The sequence below is a fragment of the Cajanus cajan genome, chromosome 1 (genome assembly GCF_000230855.2).
Source record: "Cajanus cajan strain Asha chromosome 1, NIPB_CcT2T_4, whole genome shotgun sequence".
Classification (NCBI taxonomy): domain Eukaryota; kingdom Viridiplantae; phylum Streptophyta; class Magnoliopsida; order Fabales; family Fabaceae; genus Cajanus; species Cajanus cajan.
The window spans coordinates 19,948,874-19,969,176 of record NC_138517.1 but is presented as its reverse complement, the minus strand read 5'-3'; the positions used below and the strand labels follow the sequence as shown (position 1 = coordinate 19,969,176).

The following is a 20,303-nucleotide window of genomic DNA, read 5'->3' as shown; positions in this document are numbered from 1 at the left end:
AAAAACCGTCGAAGCAGCATCGTGGACTGTGGAGACAAAAAATCATCTCAAATCCCTGGAAAGGGTAAACTTACAACTGCCGAATGTTAAGACGCAGACCCTGGAGAGGGCAAACTCAACTGCCGAATGTTAAGACGCAGACCCTGGAGAGGGTAAACTCAACTGCCGAATGTTAAGACGCAGACCCTGGAGAGGGTAAACTCAACTGCCGAATGTTAAGACGCAGACCCTGGAGAGGGTAAACTCAACTGCTGAATGTTAAGACGCAGACCCTGGAGAGGGTAAAACTCAACTGCCGAATGTTAAGACGCAGACCCTGGAGAGGGTAAACTCAACTGCCGAATGTTAAGACGCAGACCCTGGAGAGGGTAAACTCAAACTGCTGAATGTTAAGAGGCAGGGCCTGGAGAGGCAATACTCAACTGCTGAATGTTAAGAGGCAGGGCCTGGAGAGGCAATACTCAACTACCTCATGTTGAGAGGCAGGGCCTGGAGAGGCGGTACTCAACCATCAGCGTCGTCAAAGGCACGTTGGTGTTCAACTTCCGGCTCGGGCGTCGAGTGAAGTTGACCCTGGAGAGGGTAAACTTAGCTACCGAGGTTGTCAGAAGCGCCGAGGTATGCAACAACCTGGAGAGGCTACTCAACAATTTTCCACCGGAAGACGCTACAAGTCAGAAGGTTGGCACATCACCCGGACAATTGGGTCAACTCCTTTACTTGTCAGCCGGTACACCAAAAGGCCGTCCGACTAAGTAAAGGGGGGGCAGCTGTAGACCCCTAAAATTGTCCGGGTCAGAAATAAAGCTTGAAGACTCTCGAAGACTGAAGGAAGATCAGCCAGAAGGACTTCCAGAAGGCCCAAGGAGGGTTCTCTATAGGTCTAGAGGTCTTAGGATAGCTAAAATAAGAAAAGTGGGAGGAATGAAGCCCAATACGGCCTCCCAGAGGTTCAGTACGGCCGTATTGAACATTTTGAACTTCAATACGGCCGCACTGAACTCAATACGGCCGTATTGAAGTTTCTGGACTTCAATACGGCTGCATTGAATTCAATACGGCTGCACTGAACTTCAATACGGCCGCACTGAACTTCAATACGGCCGTAATGTTGACCGTATTGACCCTCATAAACCGTATTGAGCCTCTTCCCTATAAATATGACGTCAATGGGACGTCATTTGACACTTTTCCACTGAGTTTGGACTCCCTTCTTGAGTATTCTGGGGTTTTTGAGCAGTGTTCTGCCCTAGAAATCTCTCTGGGAGTCGATCCGACGAAGTTCTGGAATTCCGAGCATTTAGCTTGGAGATTCGAACTTAGTCGAAGGGAAATCCTCCGGATTTCCATAGTTAAAATTTTTTAGGAAGGAGTGAGCGGGCTTGTAGAGCGAGGGAACGCCAAAAAGCTTCCCAGTTTTACTTGATATATAAAAAGCACGCTTCAAGAGGTCTTTTCTAAAAATCCCTTCTTTTACTGCTTTCTGATTGTACATATTTAAACTGTCATCATGTAGATAGTTAATTTATAATTGCTTAGAATAAATAGGGGTAATTTAGTAATTTCGCACTATAATTGTTAAATAATCTGTCATAGGGAACCCGAAAGGGGCGCTGTGGGGTGCTAACACCTTCCCCACGCGTAACCGACTCCCTTACCCAACTCTGGTTGTAATGGCCGAAGTTGATTTATAAAATCAATTGCCTTATCCCTTTTTCCAATGTTTTGAGTAAAACATTGGTGGCGACTCCATGAACCCTTCCTTTTTATGAAAACCGCTAATCTATGGAGGGTCCCGCTTGGGATTAACATGGATTGGTGAGCCTTTTAATAAAATTGCTCGTTTGACGATGTCTCAGTTTGAGAATAAGTCATTCTAGCAATCCATATTTTTTAAACAAATAAAAGAGTCCAACCATCCTTCGCGAATGCCGAAAGCCCGTTTCGGGCCGGTGGCGACAAATATGAAATTTGTAGTACTAGGAAGTGACTCCTAGGTCGTCTCTCAAGGAGCAACAAGCCAATCCGAGGTCCTTTTAATGAAAACAAGAATGGGGGGATTTCAAATTCAAATGAATGAAATAGTATATAATGAACAGTAAGCAATGGAACAGTAACTCTCCAACTCAGTTGTAGCATCAAATCCTTGGTTTGAAATATTTTCTCACTGATCTAACCCTCTGTTCAATCCGAGTAACCACTAAGCATCATTACCATCATTGAACCCATACATACAAACGAAGCATTAGCATGTATCTCTACTCAAAAAATTAAGCAAACCATGATAAAGCAAGGTGAACCAGTTAAGTGAAAACGAAACCATAAAGCATGGAAACAAGACCAACACAACAGATTCATAAGGATTAAAAACGTAAGAACGCCAGGAATGAATAAACCTCAATGAATGCATTTAACCAAGTTAGAGAGTATTACATTCTAGCCTTCCATGGAGGAAGACCAAGAAGAAGAAAACGAAAAATAAGGAGAAAAACTACAGAAAATAAGCTACAGCAAAAGCAAGCACAAATGTTGTCCAAAAATGGTGTTTTTCTCTATCTTGTTTTTGAACCTAAACCAGAAGTGGCGGCTCCATCTCCTTTGTCCCCCAAGGCTGACCTAAATAATTCACCTAGGTTCCCTACAAAATTTTGAATTCGGGTCCAACTGTTGGACTGACCCAGTTGGCCCATTACACATCAAACTACGAAATAAGAAAAATAAAATAAAAACTATGCTGAAGTTGGTCCATGTGGCAGGTCCATGTGGCAGTGCTCCTAGTCCAATAAGTGCTTCCAAGTCCTCTACAAAATGATTATGAAATTAATTAGGCTAATAAATCCAATTAAATGAAGTTCTAGATTAATAGGCCAATAAACCTCAAAACAATAAAATATGGCAAGAGAAAACAATTAGGCACTAACAATATTTAATAGGAGATTACATAGGTATGAAAATGCACGAAAATTATGATTTATCAAGGCGCATGCGAGGAAGAATGACTAAGGGAGAGCGTTGCATTTTTTAAATAGTTACAATACTTTTAAGATCGGTTAACTTTTAACTGATCTTAAAAGTAATTTTAAGATCGGTTCTTCTATGACTGATCTTAAAAGTTATGTCTAAGACAACTTTTAAGATCGGCTATTAAAAGAACCGATCTTGTACACCACTTTTAAGATCAGTTCTTTTGTAACCAATCTTAAAAGTTGTGTCAGACATACCTTTTAAGATCAGTCATAAAATAACCAATCTTAAAAGTATTTTTAAGATCAATTAAAATTTAACTGATCTTAAAGTGTTCACATTATTTAAAAAATTGTCACCGCGCCACTATTAAGATCGATTACCTCTTAACCGATCTTAAAACCCCGATTTTAAAACTAATTTTTGCACTAGTGTAATTACAAGGGAAAAGGAAAAAGACCCTAGAAAAGGAATAAGTTAAAAATTAACTAGAAACACCAAGATCAAGGATCTGGTGAAGCTAGTAAATCCTCTAAAGGAAAGAAAAATGAACAAGCATAGAAGCAAGACAACAACTCCAATAGTAGTGAAAAATTGAAGTTTGACAAGAGAAACATGAGATGTCACAATTGTCAGAAAATTGGTCATTATGCAAAAGAGTGTTGGCTAGGAAAAGGTGCCAAAAACAAGTCTAACAATCATGTAAACATGGAATAAGATGAAAGGTTTAGGGTTTAGGGTTCAGGGTTTAGGGAAAGAAAGAGCCGAGAAGGCAACCAAAGAAAAAGAACAAAAGTATACAAAAGTTAGTAATAAAATGAGAAAACAAAACAAGTTTTAGAGCACTTGGACTTGTATTTATCGAAATTATTTCTTGACTTTATCCTCTGTTTTTAGTGTCTGGAAATACATTCTAAGTGTTCAAATTAATTGCACAAATTTTTGTTTCATTTTGTAATCAACTCTAGAACCTTTTCTATAGGAATTTTCCTTTAAAAGCTAGTGTTGAAGTTTTCCTTTATTTTCTTGCTTTTCATCTTTTAATATTCTTTGAGTTTGTCACATCTGTTTACACATGAGTTTATCTTTTCTTAACTGTGCATTTTTATTTTTGGTTATTGGCTTTTTGTCTTTCTTGGTGTGTTGTGCATTCTTGTGGTATAGGTACACTTTCAATGACTTTTCACTCGAAAGATTTGAATAATTTGAGACATATTGGAACCACTTCAAAAGGGGAAGAAGCTTGGAGAGATTGAATGATTGAAATCTAATCCCCAAGCATCCCTTTGGAAGAGGTAAGACCAAGAAAGGTGAAGGTTGATCCAAGGAGGCTCACACTTGAAGACCATTGGGCCTTTTGGTTAGGAGGCTGGAGGAGGCTTCTACAGAAGAGGTTCTTATTAGACCTATGCTCTTCATGAGCATTAAGTATTATTCCTCTTTTTAGTTCGTTAGTCTCCATTGTATATACATTGTATGATACTTGTACATAGTAGTTGCTTGTATAGGTGTATTTTGCCTTTGTATTTGTGAGGCACTTTCTTTCTTTTATTATAGGTTATCCTTTAGGAATTTAGGGTATGTTACTTGGATACCTTTTCTCCATTTGACCTTGTATTAAAGGTCATTCATTTTCATATTTTTCAGTAGTAGAAGTGGGGTGACAAATAGCAAAGTCTGTAGGTGCAACTAGTAATTGGGCCAAAATTGGGCTTAGGCCAAATTTTACATATTGGGCTTATTTTGCTCCATATTTTCCAAGGAATTGATTTAGCTAGGTCTCACCATCATTTGGTGAACCTAACTAAACCAACTCCAAGTTTTTGGATTGGATTAAATATGGGAAAACAAGTGTTGGTTGCATAGCCTAATCCTTTGGCCAAATTACTTAAGAGAACCATGGTTAGCTTAACTTGACCAACCTAGTTGGTTTAGGAGGCTTGTGGAGCAAGCTTCTAACTTAGAAGCTTGGGAAGAAAGCTAAGTTAGAAGCTTGTAGCACAAGCTTCCCAAGTGTGTAAGACAAACCAAGCACTAGTGGAAAAGAGGCTTTTAAAATTGGTTATTTTCAACTTTTAAAATCGGTTCTGTAACCGATTTTAAAAGAGCTGATTTTAAAAGTCTAACTTTTAAAATCGGTTAAATAACCTGTTAGTCCCTTAGCCTCAATTAACTTAAGAGGGGGGTGAATTAAGTTTACTAAATTTCCTCTTATAAAAACTTTTCCAATTACTTCTTAATCAATTTATTTCCTTAGACAAATTTGTATATAAAGAATGAATGATGATGCAAACTACACAATTATAATTAATAACAAGAAATTAAAAGTGTAGGGAAAGAAGAATTGCAAACTTGATTTTATACTGGTTCGGCCAATCCTGCCTACATCCAGTCCTCAAGTCTCCCACTTGAGATTTCCACTACTCTTGTAAACCTTACAAGAAAATGAATCCTCCAACACCTCGAAACTCCCTTTCCTTGTGTTGAGATTCAAACACCAACAAGGAGAAAAACCCTTTCTCCTTTACAGATCCAATGATCTATTAAGTATTACAGAATAACTCTCTTGAAGAGTGGATATTACACTTTCATGATCTTTGATGAACTCTTTAGAGATTTTGCAAATGATTTTGGCCAAGTGATTTGTAAAGATTATTTTCACAAATAGAGTTCGTCACATTTCTCTGAAAAATTATAGGTATTTATAGACAATTATTTCTTAGGTTATGTCTTTTCATGAAGAGTTGTAACTTTCTATAATTTTCAGAAAATAGGCTCTGGTAATCGATTACAAGACTTGGTAATCGATTACAACGGTTAAAGTTCAAAATGATTGAAACGTTGTATAATTTAAATTCAAATTTTGAAGTTTTATCTTCTGGTAATCGATTACAAGGGTCTGGTAATCGATTACAAGAACACATTTTGTATTCAGAATTTGAACTTTGAAATTTCCTGTTCTGGTAATGGATTACAAGGTCTGGTACGTAATGGATTACCAGAACATATTTTTATTGTTTCAAAAACTTTTATGTAGAAAACCTCATCTCAATAATTTCTTTCACAAATCTCTTTCAAGAAATGATTTGAACTATTCTTTAAAGCTTTTGTTAAGTCTTTTGAAAACATTTTTACTTACTTTCAAAAGATTTAAAACTTGTTTAAATTTAAAGAGATTAATTTGAGATTTTTGAAAACTTATTCTCAAGGCCAAGCATACTTGCAATTTCAAAAGATTCTTTTACATACTTAGCTAAGTTGACAAGACTTATCTATGTACCACTTGAGATCTTGTTCTTGCATCAACTTGCTTTAGCTCAACCTTGATTCTTCTTCAATGCTTTATAATCACTTTGGCATCATCAAAAACATTTGTGGATATTTTCTTCCACATAACCGATTTTAAAAGTTAACTTTTAAGATCGTTTATTTTATAACCGATCTTAAAAGTCTTGGCCTTGAAAAAAATGAAACTGGAACGGGCCGTTCCAAAACTAGAACGGGCCGTTCCAGGTTGTTAAAAAGACTACTTGCAGAATGGACATCAGAACGGCCCGTTCTCCTTGCAGTACGGGCAGTTCTCCTTGAAGAACGAGTCGTTCTCCTTGAAGAACGGGTTGTTCTCCTTGTAGCACGGGCCGTTCTCCTTGTAGAAAGGTCCGTTCTAGATTCGAAATTTACCCAAAATGAACCTACAACGAAAATAGAGACAAGAGAAGATCATGAGAAAACGAAAAGAGAAACAAGAAGAGCATGAGAAGACGAAAACGAAAACGAAATTTACCTTATTGGAGACTTTAGAAAATGAGAGCGTGAGAGAGTAAAAAAAGGAATGGAGGGAAAGATTAAAGAGAATGAGAATGGAGGGAAAGATTAAAGAGAATGAGAATGGAGGGAAATGTAAAAGGTTTCTGACGATACTTTAAAAATCGGTTATTTAAGAATCGATTTTGTATACTACATACAAAATCGTTTTTGAAATAACCGATTTTAAAAGTAGCACTTTTAAAATCGGTCATAAAACAACCGATCTTAAAAACACTTTTAAGATCGGTTATTTTATGACCGATCTTAAAAGTTATGTCTAATACAACTTTTAAGATCGGTTCTTTTGTAACCGATCTTAAAAGTTGTGTCAGACATGCCTTTTAAGATCGGTCATAAAATAACCGATCTTAAAAGTACTTTTAAGATCGATTAAATTTTAACGGATCTTAAAAATGTTCATATTATTTACAAAATTGTCACCGCGTCACTTTTAAGATCAGTTACCTTGTAACTGATCTTAAAACTCCGATTTTAAATCTAATTTTTGCACTGGTGAATAACATGGAATAAAAGATAGTATAAAACTATCATATCCATTTGACGCTATGAACAATAATTTATAACAGGATAGAATAATTACCTTATTTTATGGTATTATATTCTAGTCATCAATCAAACCCAAAAGTATAATAGAAAAAAATAAAAAGAAAGAACAAAAAAAATACCAAAAGCATTTATGTTTTATATAACTTAGCTAAATTATAAAAATGCATTACGTATCTATTATTTAAATAATTTCAATTTCAATTTTATGTACTTGATTACTTGAATATGGTAGACCGTGGACCATGTATTGAGGTGCTCTACCTAACATTTATATTCACACTTAAATCGTTGATATAAAGATGTTCAAAGAACAACTACCACAAATCTAAATTAATACCTTTTCATGCAATAAAAAAAAGGGAAATTCCACACGTATTTGCTCAATTAATTGAATAACAAATATTTGATTTAATTAGATTTTTGATCTCTTAAATATTGTAGTTGAGCGATTTTGGTCTCTCGATATTTTAATTGAGTAATTTTAGTTTCTTCAAATATTGTAAATATGTGATTTTGGTTCTTCAAATTTTAATTGAATAATTTTAATTTTTGAAGTACCAAAATTATGCAATTTTAGTCTCTCATTAATGTTATAATCCAATTTTTGGAGAGATCGACACAACAATACTCAACATCACAGAAGGCAGCCTAGAGAGGCCGACACAACAATATCTTCACCATCAAAGCAGGTGGCCTGGAGAGGCCGACACAAAAATACTCACAATCACCAAAGCAGGTAGCCTAGAGAGGCCGACACAATAATACTCAACATCATAGCAGGTGACCTAGAGAGGCCGACACAATAATACTTAACATCACAATAGGCAGCCTAGAGAGGTCGGCATAACAATACTCGTCATCAAAATAGACAGCCTAGAGAGGCTAACACAACAATACTCAATATCCCTAGAAGACGCCTGGAGAGGAATCGATCATAATACTCACATGGCAAGAATAATACAGAACTCTTATCATACATCCCCAATACAAATGCCTGGAGAGGCATCACAATACTTACATGGCAGGAACAACAGTTGAATCCCTGCCACACATTTCATTAGGGGTGAGCATTAAACCGACACCCGAACCGAACCCGAAAAACCCGATAAAAAATATTATTTTTGGGTGGGTTCGGGCGGGTCTTATGGGTAAATCGGGTTAAAATTTTGATTTTATACGGGTTATATTGGGCGGGTTCGGTTTTGAATTTTTAAACCCGCCAAAAACCGAACCCAACCGAAAATGAGATAAGTTTAAATTTTTATTACTTTTGTATAACTAAACAACAATGGTCCAAACTTAAAAGTCTTTATTTCAAGTATAATATAGTCATCAATTTGTAACTTATTTTTTTCCCTTTTCTCATAACTTAGATATTTATTTTGTCTTCTCCTTCCTCATTCAACTTCTCAACACACTAGTCCATTTTTAGAGTTATCTTTTTGCTTCTTTCTTTGTCTTTCTTTTCCATCTTCTTATCTCCATTTTGAGTACATTTTGTGTGACTGTGATTTCTTATGATTTTGTAATCTAACTTTATATTTCTTTTCCATGTAACAACTATGAATTTTGTTATCTTTTATTTTTGCTTCTTTAGTTTGTAAATGTTTCAACTACGAATCTACTTACACCATCTATTGTCACCTTCATTCTATTTTTATACACTATTTTAAAAATATTTTTTATCATTTTAAGCTTCATCTTCCTTAAGATAAATTGGTTTACAAAAAAATTCAAACCCGATTATACCCACCCGCTTAAATCCGAATCCGTTTCAACCCGAACCGCCTCAAATCGAAAGCTCAGTCGGTCGGATATGGGTCACATTTTTTCAAAGTCGGTTTACAATGGGTTGGACATTTTTCACCCGAATCCGACCAAACCCACTCATTGCTCACCCCTACATTTCATCCCCTAATGGAGTTACATGGATGATGGAGGACCATCCTTGAAGCATCATATAGGGCCTATCACAAGGTCAATGGCTAGGAGAGTAGAGGAATATGAAGAACGCACCACACCAAGAGCCATGATCATCATGTGTGAAGATTTTGAGCCCTCTCCTTAGTTTGTTGCTTTCTTTTCCAATTTTTCCCTTGTATTTTGGGGTACATTAGATATTAAGATTTTATTTGTATTTCTATTTAGCCTTTGTATTATGGGGCAAAATTAGTCTTAGGATTTATTTTAGGACTTAAACCTTAATTTAGAAGGTCAAAGTCCATTTCTTTCTTTTTCTAGACCTAAGGGCACTTTAGTCTTTTAGGAGAGATGAGAGCCATTTCATTTGGGTTGCATTTAGGGTTCATTTAGGGTGTATTTGGACCTCAAAATTTTGGCCAAATGCTCCCAAGAAACCCTAGATGTCTTTTCTCTCTCTATAAATACTCTAGGTCACCTACCTTGTAGCCACTTTAGAAATTAATGATATTGAGTGAGCCTTGTGTCTATTTATTCCTTCCTTAGTCCCCTAGGAACTCCATGGCCCCCTATCCTCTCCCTTCTTCCTTGAGTGAGCTTGGGTCTTCCTTGGTTGGCCGTCATCATCCTAATTGAAGTGAGTCAGCTTAAAGGAGCTACACCACCAAACACCTTCCCTTCCTCCCCTCCATTTTGTGCATCAACCTTCACCTACCTAAACACCATTTCCACCACTTCCATACCCTTGAAGAGATCACCCTTCATGTCATCTCAACCCTGGAGAAGAGAAGGAATCAACCACTAGCCATCATGGAGAAGTTGGTTCCATCAATGGAGAGACATTATAATAGTCACATGGTAGAGGCAACACCATAGTTTCTACCATCCATCCACCCCCAATACAAGACGCTTGGAGAGGCATCACAATACTCACCTAGCAAGGCATCACCAACATCCTACTAGTCTCAGTCCCAAATGCGAGCATTTCAAGCATTCCTTGCACATCAACCCTAAGGGCACTCTACAAACATCAATTGGAGGACACTGCCGAGTTCCTCAAATCAAAGAATGACATCAAGATCAGAAGAGCACAATCCTGCTAAAGGTTACTACGTCCACCTTCACAATGGGCGTTGACATCTACATATCTCAAGCCTGGAGAGACTAGCAAAGAATACTCACCTCAAGTTTGGAGAGGGTAGCAAAGAATACTCACCTCAAGCCTGAATAGGCTAGCAAAGAATACTCACCCCTAGCTTGGAGACACTAGCAAAGAATACTCACCTCAAGCCTGGAGGGGCTAGCAAAGAATACTCACCCCTAGCCTGGAGGGCTAGCAAAGAATACTCACCCCTAGCCTGGAGAGGCTAGCAAAAAATACTCATCCCTGGCCTGGAGAGGCTAGCAAAGAATACTTTCCCCTGCCCTGGAGAGGCTAGAAAAGAATACTCAACAACACTCAAAAAAGGTTGGTTGAAACCTTAATGTCAGTCCAACTTGGAGAGGTTGTGCTCAAAATATACTTCTCCCTCAACGAGCTTTGAGTAAAACCTCAATCACACCATCACCGAACAAGCGACTAAGGGCATCAACTTGGAGCATCTACACCAAGCCGAAAGTCTAGATGGTATAGTTTACCATCCTTGTCACCCAATGGAACACACAACTCGACACTCTGAATGAATAATAGTTTGTACAAAAGTTCTTTCCTTTTTGATCATGAAACTTCTTATAAAGTTGTCAGGATGAAGATAACTATTGCAAAACCTTGAGGGTTTCTCATAAGCTTTCTTCATCTGTCTTCATCTGTCTTCATCACAAGTTCCTTGAGTTGAGAAGTATTCGTTGATGTGTTAAATGCTTGCATTAATCATGTTTCACCAAATTGTCACTTCTTATTTGATCAAGAAGGGTACTTATCAGTTTTAGGATACCAAATGGACTGAATGTGACGTGTGTCAGCGAGGAGTATGTTTTGCATCAACTTTTGTTGACTTTTTTGTGATTTCATGGATTTGCTTGTCCTTGTTTCTTGTGTAAAGCATGTCTTCATTCACTTTAATAGATTTGTGACTTCCAATGAGCTTCCTAAGTTTGATCTATTAAGGAATTAGTTATTCATGCAATAAGTAGTTGTTATTCATTAGATAATGATACATGTTTAAGACTTTATGAGGTAAGATTGTATGTTTCATCTGATAAAAACATCATTTGTCTAACATTTTGTGTCTTATACTTTGTCTGATGTGTATTATGCACAAAATATTTTCTCTTATAAAAATGTTCTATTTGCTATCATTAAAAACTCGAAAACCTAAGAGATTCAAGATCAGTTTTTAACTTAACAAACACTAATGTTACAATAAGATGAAATAAAAGATAGTATAACACTATCATATCCATTTGACGCTATGAGCAATAATTTATAACAGGATAGAATAATTACCTTATTTTATCGTATTATATTTTAGTCATCAATCAAACCCAAAAGTATAATAGAAAAAAATAAAAAGAAAGAACAAAAAAAATCACCTAAAGCATTTATGTTTTATATAACTTAGCTAAATTATAAAAATGCATTACGTATCTATTATTTAAATAATTTCAATTTCAATTATGTATTAGATATTTATTAATATCAAAATTTTTCAAAAATTTGTTGGTTGAAGTTATTTTTTGTTTTTATCATAGTGTTCTAAGATTTCACCTTAGATTAATTTGGTTTAATCAAAAAGTAGGTAAAATTTAGCCAAATAAATAAAAAATTCAAAAATTTATTTATCATATTTAAATTTATGAATAAATTACACTCTTATTTCTTTAGAGATGCGAATATTACAATATTCTCTTCTTTGATATTAAAACTTATGGTCTCAATATCATAGACAAATTTCAATATATGACTCTTTACCCATTTTTTAAAATTTTAGTTAAAATTTTATTAACTTCCATTATAAAAATAAAATATTTTAAAAGATTACTTGAATATGGTAGACCGTGGACCATGTATCGAGGTGCTCTACGGCTCTACCTAACATTTATATTCACACTTAAATCGTTGATAAAGATGTTCAAAGAACAACTACCACAAATCTAAATTAATACCTTTCCATGCAATAAAAAAAAGGGAAATCCCACACGTATTTGCTCAATTAATTGAATAACAAATATTTGATTTAATTGAATTTTTATCTCTTAAATATTGTAGTTGAGCAATTTTAGTCTCTCGATATTTTAATTGAGTAATTTTAGTTCTTCAAATATTATAATTATGTGATTTTGGTTCTTCAAATTTTAATTAAATAATTTTTGAAGTACCAAAATTATGCAATTTTAGACTCTCATTAATGTTATAATCCTAACATATAATATATATATATATATATATTAATGTTTTAAAATTATAAAATTGTTAACCAATTTAAATTACAAATTTAAAACATTATATAAAAAATTTAAAATTATTAGATTTTTAATGAGAGGGACTAAAATCATACACTTATGATACTTAAAGAATTAAAATTGTTGAATTAAAATTTGAGCAATCAAAATCATATAATTATTGAAGGACTAAAATTTCAAAGACTAACATTGCACAAGTACAATACTAGAGACCAAAAAATTATTTAAGTATAAATATTTTAATTATCATTTATTGTAAGATGCATGTTTTTAGCTATAAAAATGATATAATTCTAGAGGAATGAATAACCAAAGAAATATTGAAAGGAATAAGAAAAGACACCACATCACACAAAGCAAATAACATGGTTTCCATCAATGGAGAGGGTGAATTGGTGCCCAATGAAGCATCGAACAAAGAGGCTCATCTCTCTGCTCTTTTACTTGCTAATAACCAGATGTTGACAGTGGTCATGAATGCTGCTATTGAGCTCAACTTGTTTGAGATCATAGGTAATAATGATGCATTCATGTCAGCCTCTGAAATTGCTTCTAAGATGGCAATAGAACACTACTCAGAGTTACCAAATAGGCTCGAACGCATGCTTCGTTTGCTTGCGAGTCATTCTCTTCTAACATGTGCCACTCGTACCACTGCTGATGGCAACATTGAAAGAGTTTATAAAGTGTCATCAGTTGGAAAATACTTTGTCACAGATGAGAGTGGGGGCACTTTGGCTTCATTTACATCTCTTCTATGCTCTCGTGCTATGTCTCAGGTTTGGTTAGTGATTTATCTGCATCCTTGTATAACATAGGTATATATATAATTATATATGGATAAACATCTTTGAGGATATTTATATATAGAAAAATAAAATAAAATAAGTTTTTTTTTATAAATTAATTTATATATATAAATTAATTTATGAGATTTCTTTTGAAATAATTTATCTAAAAATCACAAAATTGAGTTCCATAAATAGAGAGGATTAATTAATTGGTGATAATTTTTCCCAATGAATGCTGCTATTGGTGATAATTTCTTTTGTCAGTGGTTTTGAATGCTGCTATTGAACTCAAACTGTTTGAGATAATAGCTAAGGATACATTCATGTCAGCCTCTGAAATTGCTTCTAAGATGTCAACAACATGCAATACTACTTAGAGTACCAAATAGGCTCGAATGCATGTTTTGTTTGCTTGCGAGTCACTTTCTTCTAACATGTGCCACTGCTAATGCCAACACTAAGAGACTTTAAAGGGTGTCACCAGTTGGAAAATACTTTGTCACCTATGAAAGTGGGGATAGTTTGGTTTCATTTACTTCTCTTCTGTACTCTCGTGTAATGCCATCGGTTTGGTGAGTGATTTCCCTATATGATATAATATAAGTATATGCCGATAAACTTCATTATAAATTGTTTATAGGAAAATAAATTAAAAAAATTAAAATTAATTTATAAGTTTTTCTTGGCATTAATTAATTTCTCTAAAAATGAGTTTTTAACTAAAAATGCTAATTTTAAATTATGGAGAATTTTATTTTATTTTTCTTCTTATTTTCTTATCCTAAAAGTGTTTATACATAAATTTAATTAAAAATTTGTATATTTAAGTTAAAATACCTTCTGATCTCTCATCTTATTTTTTTTAGTTTTAATTTGATTTTCTAAGTTTGAAAATTTTCACTTTATTTCCTTAAATTATATACTATAGACAACACAAAAAAAAATTATATATAGGTCAAACTGGTTCTTCCTTTAACGTATATCATACTAAATGTACGAAAGAAAAGTAACAAAACAATTACTAATAACATGAGTTATAGAAGGGGTTATTCTTGCTCATATACCCTTTCTTATAAGAGTATTATTTATATGAAAACCATAAAATAATATTCCCTTGACTCCTAAGATAATTTGATCTCACTATAAATTACACATAAAGTTGGTGAATTATCTATATTTTTTGGTGTACCACATTTTTAACTGACAATTAAAATTTGGAGTTAACTAAAACTTAAATTACACAATAAACTTTAAAATTGTCCTTATTTATTTCGTGTACCAATTGAAATATTTTGAAAAAAAAAAAAATTTCTTTGAAAATATTTTAATTTATACAGATGGGATGTTCTATGATTTTGAAATTTGATTATTATATTCATAACCTGAAATTTTCTTTATTTATATATAAGACATTCTTCAGTTTTTTTGTTTGTTTCTTTGTATAAGACCATTTTTTAAATTGTCAGTTGCGTTAATTATATTTTTCTAAAATATTCTTATTTAATTAACAATTTTTTAGAAAAAAAAAATATAAATGTTTAGAATTAATTAAACAAAAACTCTTCCCAAAACAAACAAAAAAAAGAATATATATATAAATAATGATTAATTATTATTATATTTTTGTAATATTTTAGAATAAGCTTTTACTGAACATAGTTAAAAAAATAAATACATCAAAATAATTATTATAAAATAAATTACCGATCATTATTAGATTTTTATAATATTATAAAATAAAATACTATAAAAAAATAATTAAAAAAATTTATTTTTTCTTCTCTTTAATAATTCCCCCAATAAAAAATTGAAATTACAAAGCTTCCCTCCGAAATATTTTCATATACAAATGTTACAAAATAAAATGAAATTTTATATTGTTTATGTAATTATATAACATATAACACATTCATATAAAAATTTGTAATGGTATCATAAAATATTAATTATATTAATTTTAAATTAATGTAGTTTTAAAGTAAAAATAGTATATATATATATATATATATATATATATATATATATAATTGTAATATTTTAGTACTGATATAACAAACTGTATGTGTGTGATAAAAATATTAATTATTGACGATTTTGAGATAATTAAAATTAAAAATTTACATTAGAAAAAATTTATTACAACTTCTGAGATATTGCTTTTCCAAAAAATTTCACCAATTTGTTTTATAAAACTCACATAAATATATAACAAACTTATTAATATAAAAAAGGGAAAAAAGTATTTAAAAATTTCATCCTTTTTATAAATAGAGACATATATATATATATATATATATATATATATATATATATATAATTATTTTTTAAAAAATAAATTGTCCCCATTGATACAAGGTCTTAGATTCGTCAATCTATATAACTAAAATAAATTATTTAAGTCTCTAAACATACCATTTTATTCCAATTATTATAGTTACATAAGATTTACCCTTTTAATTCTTATAAAATAAAATAGAGGCTAAATTAAAGAGCATAAAAGATATACATGAGAACTAAAATGAAATGTTTTTATTATTGAGACTAAAGGATAAAATTTATCAAATTATAAGGATCAAAGTATAATTAAACATTTTTTTGATTGTGCAATAGTCCCAAAATAAACTATGGTGGGTTAGCAAGTTGGATTTGGTTGACCCACCAACCCTTTAAAAAATTATAAATCATTTTCATTCTATTTTTCTTAATTTTTTTCAAATATTTTGATCAATTATAATTAAAAAGGAGAAAATCTTATAAAACTAATATTTAATGAATACAATAAGTCTATTAATAATAATAAAATAAGTTCACTAACAACTTTAAAATAATTAAGTTCACAACACAGCCACAAATTAATAAGTATATTAACAACAATAAAATAAATATACAATACATTAACAAATAAGTTTTAATAAGAAAATGAATTACCAATAAAACACTATAAGTCAATGTCAATAAATTAAAGTCGAGAATAAAATGAGATAACTTAATAGATCAATTTAACAAGTGAATCCCACTCAACTTATCATTTAAATTGTTGATTTACCAAGTTGTATGAGTTGAGCTATGTAAATTGGAAGTTAAAAAATACAATTCAAACCCAATTTACCTTATTGAATTATATAAGTCAATTTGATAGGTTAAACCCATTTTTGACACTTTTTATGTAAACTATTTAAAAAGAAAATGATTTTATGTTGTTTTCAAGAACACTATTTGTTTTAGCCTTTATATATACACATTGCGCGGGAACTAGAGTTTTATCATGGATATTGTTTCATTTTAGGCCCACTTTTAAGGATGGTATCATCGATGCTACTGCTGATGACCTATTCAAAAAAGTTTATGGAATGCCAGCATTCCAATACGCAGACAAAGATCCAACATTCAACCAGCTTTTCAACAAGGCAATGGATGAAATAAGCACCTTGGACATGAAAGCCATTTTCCAAGTGTATAAAGGATTTGAAGGAATATCAACACTGGTTAATGTAGGAGGAGGAACCGGGAAAACGCTAGATATGATAATTTCAGAGTACCCTTCAATAAAGGGTATTAATTTTGATTTGCCCCACGTTGTTGAAAAGGCACCAACCTACCCAGGTACAACTAATCTGGCTTGTATGAATTAATGGTGCAAGTTATTGCCCTATTTGTACGTTACAAAATATAAATATAGTTTTGGAAATCAATGTTTTATAGCACCAAGAATCAATATATTATAAATTTTATTGAAAACTATATTATAGTTATGCTTGATAGTATGTTGTTAGAATTTTTTAATAAAAAAATGTTCTTAAACCATTATGCTAAAAACACTTGTTAGTAATTTTTATATAAATATTGATAACTGTCCTAAATTACGTGAAGGCATAAAGCACGTTGGAGGAGATATGTACGTAAGTGTACCTCAGGGTGATGCCATATTTCTAAAGGTTAGAAAGCACTTTGAGACCCTTCAAGTTTCTAAAACTATTGACCCAAAATGTGCCACCAGTTCATGCTATCTTTGACTAAATTATGTAGGCTGTACTGCACAATTGGTCGGATGAAGACTGCTTAAGGCTTTTGAGGAATTGTCACAAGGCACTGCCACAAAATGGAAAGGTGATTATTGTCGACTTTATAGTGCCAGAAACACCAAATTCAGATGCATCTAAGATAGTTTCTTTAGTCGACAACATCATGTTTGTCATTGGTGGTAGGGAGAGAACAAGCAACGAATTTGAGGCTTTATCCAAGCTTTCGGGATTTTCAGGATTTGAAGTTGCTGTCTGTGCACTTGGTGCCTTAGGAGTCATGGAATTTCACAAATAAGTGTAGTTTAGATTATTTTGATTTTCGTATATGCAGGGACGGAGCCAGGATTTCAATACTGGGGGGCCGAGAATTGGAATGATCAAATGAGGCGCTACATTTTTTTAAAAAAAAAAAAATTCCAAAGTGATACCACATAGCAGGCCGTACCAGAAGTCCAAAAGTTGAATAAAAAAATAAATTTGGGTTATTCATTTAATTATACATATGAGTTTATATTAAAAATAGGGGGTGCCATATAGTAATATATATGTATATAAAAAAAAATTAAAATTTGTTGGGGGGGCCGTGGCACCCGTAGGTCCCCCCTTGGCTCCGTCCTTGCGTATATGGTTTAGTTTCAGACAAACAGGTCCTGTAAACTTATGTTCCACTCTTAGCGATGTTTGGTTATATCATATGCTAAGGTTGGGTATATAAGCATAAATAAATTGGCTACGTACAGACATGGGTGCGTGGAGTGTTTTATTTATTTATTTATTTATTTATTTTATAATCTGGGTGTCGATTGTCGAAGGATATTACTACGTCCTTTCGTGGCTATTAATGTAGGGAAGGTTAAAATAAAATAAAAGTTGCTTATTTATGAAATTCATTTGCTACAGTTATGTTGCATTTATGATGAATGTAGGAACAAGTTTATTTGCTAGCGAGAAAAAGGTGTGAAGGAAGGAATTAGCTAGCTGTGGAACGTTAATTAAGATATGCCTTCAATTTTATCATAGGGTAAAGTTATCTAGAATCACTTCTACGAGAGAAAATAAGAAAATAAAATAAAATAAGTTTTATTTATATTTTAGCTTATTTAAATAAGTTAGTTTGTAAAAGTTTTGTACTATTGATTTTTTTAAAATTTTATTTTTAATTTTTGTATAAGCTAGTTTTAATTTATGGAGAAATCTTAAAATGAGACTTTTTTAAAATTAATAATAATATATTTTGATAAAAATAAAATAAAAATATTTCAATAAAAATATTTTTTTAGTGAAAGTTTATCTTTCGAACTTTTAGAGATGCAAAAATATTTATTAAATTATTATAATCAATTTTTTTATTTTTTTTTTATAGATCTTAAAACTAATTCACTTAATCTTCGGTGAGATAGTGTTGATCTTAAATAAAATTTAATTAATTTTAATTTTAAAAAATTTCTTTCAATCAATGCAATACTTAAAATTATTAACATTATTCTATAAGTAATATATCCATTAACTAATACATCTTCTCTATTTTTTATTTTCATTTTCATTAGTGTCTACATTATTAACTTGTTCATTTAATGAACAATCACCTATATTTTTAACTATTTTTTTTATTTGTTTTGTTAAATTTATCTATAACCCCCTTTCGTGACTAAATTAAAGCATCAATTCTTTTCTATTCTATTTTAGTTTTGAATAACCAAACTAATATTTTATAGTTGGCATTTTAAAATGAAGTAATTAATGCTTGAGACTATCAAAGTATATATAAAAAAACAAACAATTATAAATCAAAAATGCAAAGAAAAGGTTAGAACAATCAAACCTAATTGCCAAATGACTGTTTCACACAAAAAGAAATTTTAAGGTGCATTGCAAATCACTCTTTCCACTAATAAGAAATCATTGATCAACTTTAAATCTAATAATTTTGAAATGTAAATATCCCTTGCACATAACATAAGTTCAAATTGTTAAAATGAACAAAAATATATATAAAGAGTTAATCCACGTTGTGACATCTTCTATCTTGCATGCCATAACACATATTATAGTATAAACTACAATACCTCAATATAAAAAAATAATAGAAACTAAAAATTTATACAAGTAGAAAGAATCACATTTTAACATAAACTAGACTTAAAAAAATGTTAAATTACAAAGAAATTAAAATTAAATTAATCAAATTAAATAACATAAATCAAATCCTAACTAGTCCTAACTAATTCTCCAATGTCAAGTGTCCTATAAGAGCATAACCCTTCTTTGAGAACTAAGCCTTCTCACCAAAATCCTCAACATATAATGTTGAAGATCACCTATAACAACATATAAGAAGAGCAACACATAACAATAGGAGTGAGAAACATCTCACTTTGACTCATGATGTAAGATATAGTAAGGCAGCCAAACACAAACAAGACATATATCAACATAACGTAAACATATCAATCATATAACATATTTCATTCATTCATAATATAACAACTAAATACCACATAACATAAAGATGCATTATGCAATGGATACAAAAAAATGTTATCATGCATGTAGTACTAGTAAAAACATCACATATCACACTTGTGCATTGTTGCTAACGATACACATAGAGCAATCCAGGAGTATATGTCAGGTCACACCTTCTACGCACTCTCACTAGAAGGGTATACTACTAGAGTCTAGTCAGGATATAGCTAAGCCGCACAAGATACATCTCATGCTCACAACGGCGGGACTGAGATTTCCAAATCGAGTTATCTCCTAGGTTGGTTTCCAAGCTTTTACACAAGGAACCTTCCCTGGCGGTGTATTCCATATTGTTTAAAAAATA

The 20,303-nt window shown here is 32.1% G+C and overlaps 1 protein-coding gene across 1 annotated transcript; it reads left to right on the top strand.

Moving 5' to 3' along the window:
- The first annotated feature begins 12,955 nt into the window (after nt 1-12,955).
- LOC109792882 (isoliquiritigenin 2'-O-methyltransferase) lies at nt 12,956-18,359 on the top strand. The gene is made up of 4 exons (XM_020352335.3): nt 12,956-13,444; nt 16,738-17,054; nt 17,322-17,386; nt 17,478-18,359. The coding sequence occupies exons 1-4, from the start codon at nt 13,026-13,028 to the stop codon at nt 17,766-17,768; spliced, it is 1,092 nt and encodes a 363-aa protein (XP_020207924.1). The 5' UTR covers nt 12,956-13,025; the 3' UTR covers nt 17,769-18,359.
- Nucleotides 18,360-20,303: the final 1,944 nt, after the last annotated feature.

What these genes read in the sequence shown, in the direction of transcription:
- LOC109792882 (XM_020352335.3), top strand. Translation starts at nt 13,026, where the DNA reads ATGGTTTCCATCAATGGAGAGGGTGAATTGGTGCCCAATGAAGCATCG. An exon ending in CGTGCTATGTCTCAGGTTTG is followed by an intron (nt 13,445 to 16,737) that starts GTTAGTGATTTA and finishes GTTTCATTTTAG; the next exon opens with GCCCACTTTTAAGGATGGTA. An exon ending in GTGATGCCATATTTCTAAAG is followed by an intron (nt 17,387 to 17,477) that starts GTTAGAAAGCAC and finishes TAAATTATGTAG; the next exon opens with GCTGTACTGCACAATTGGTC.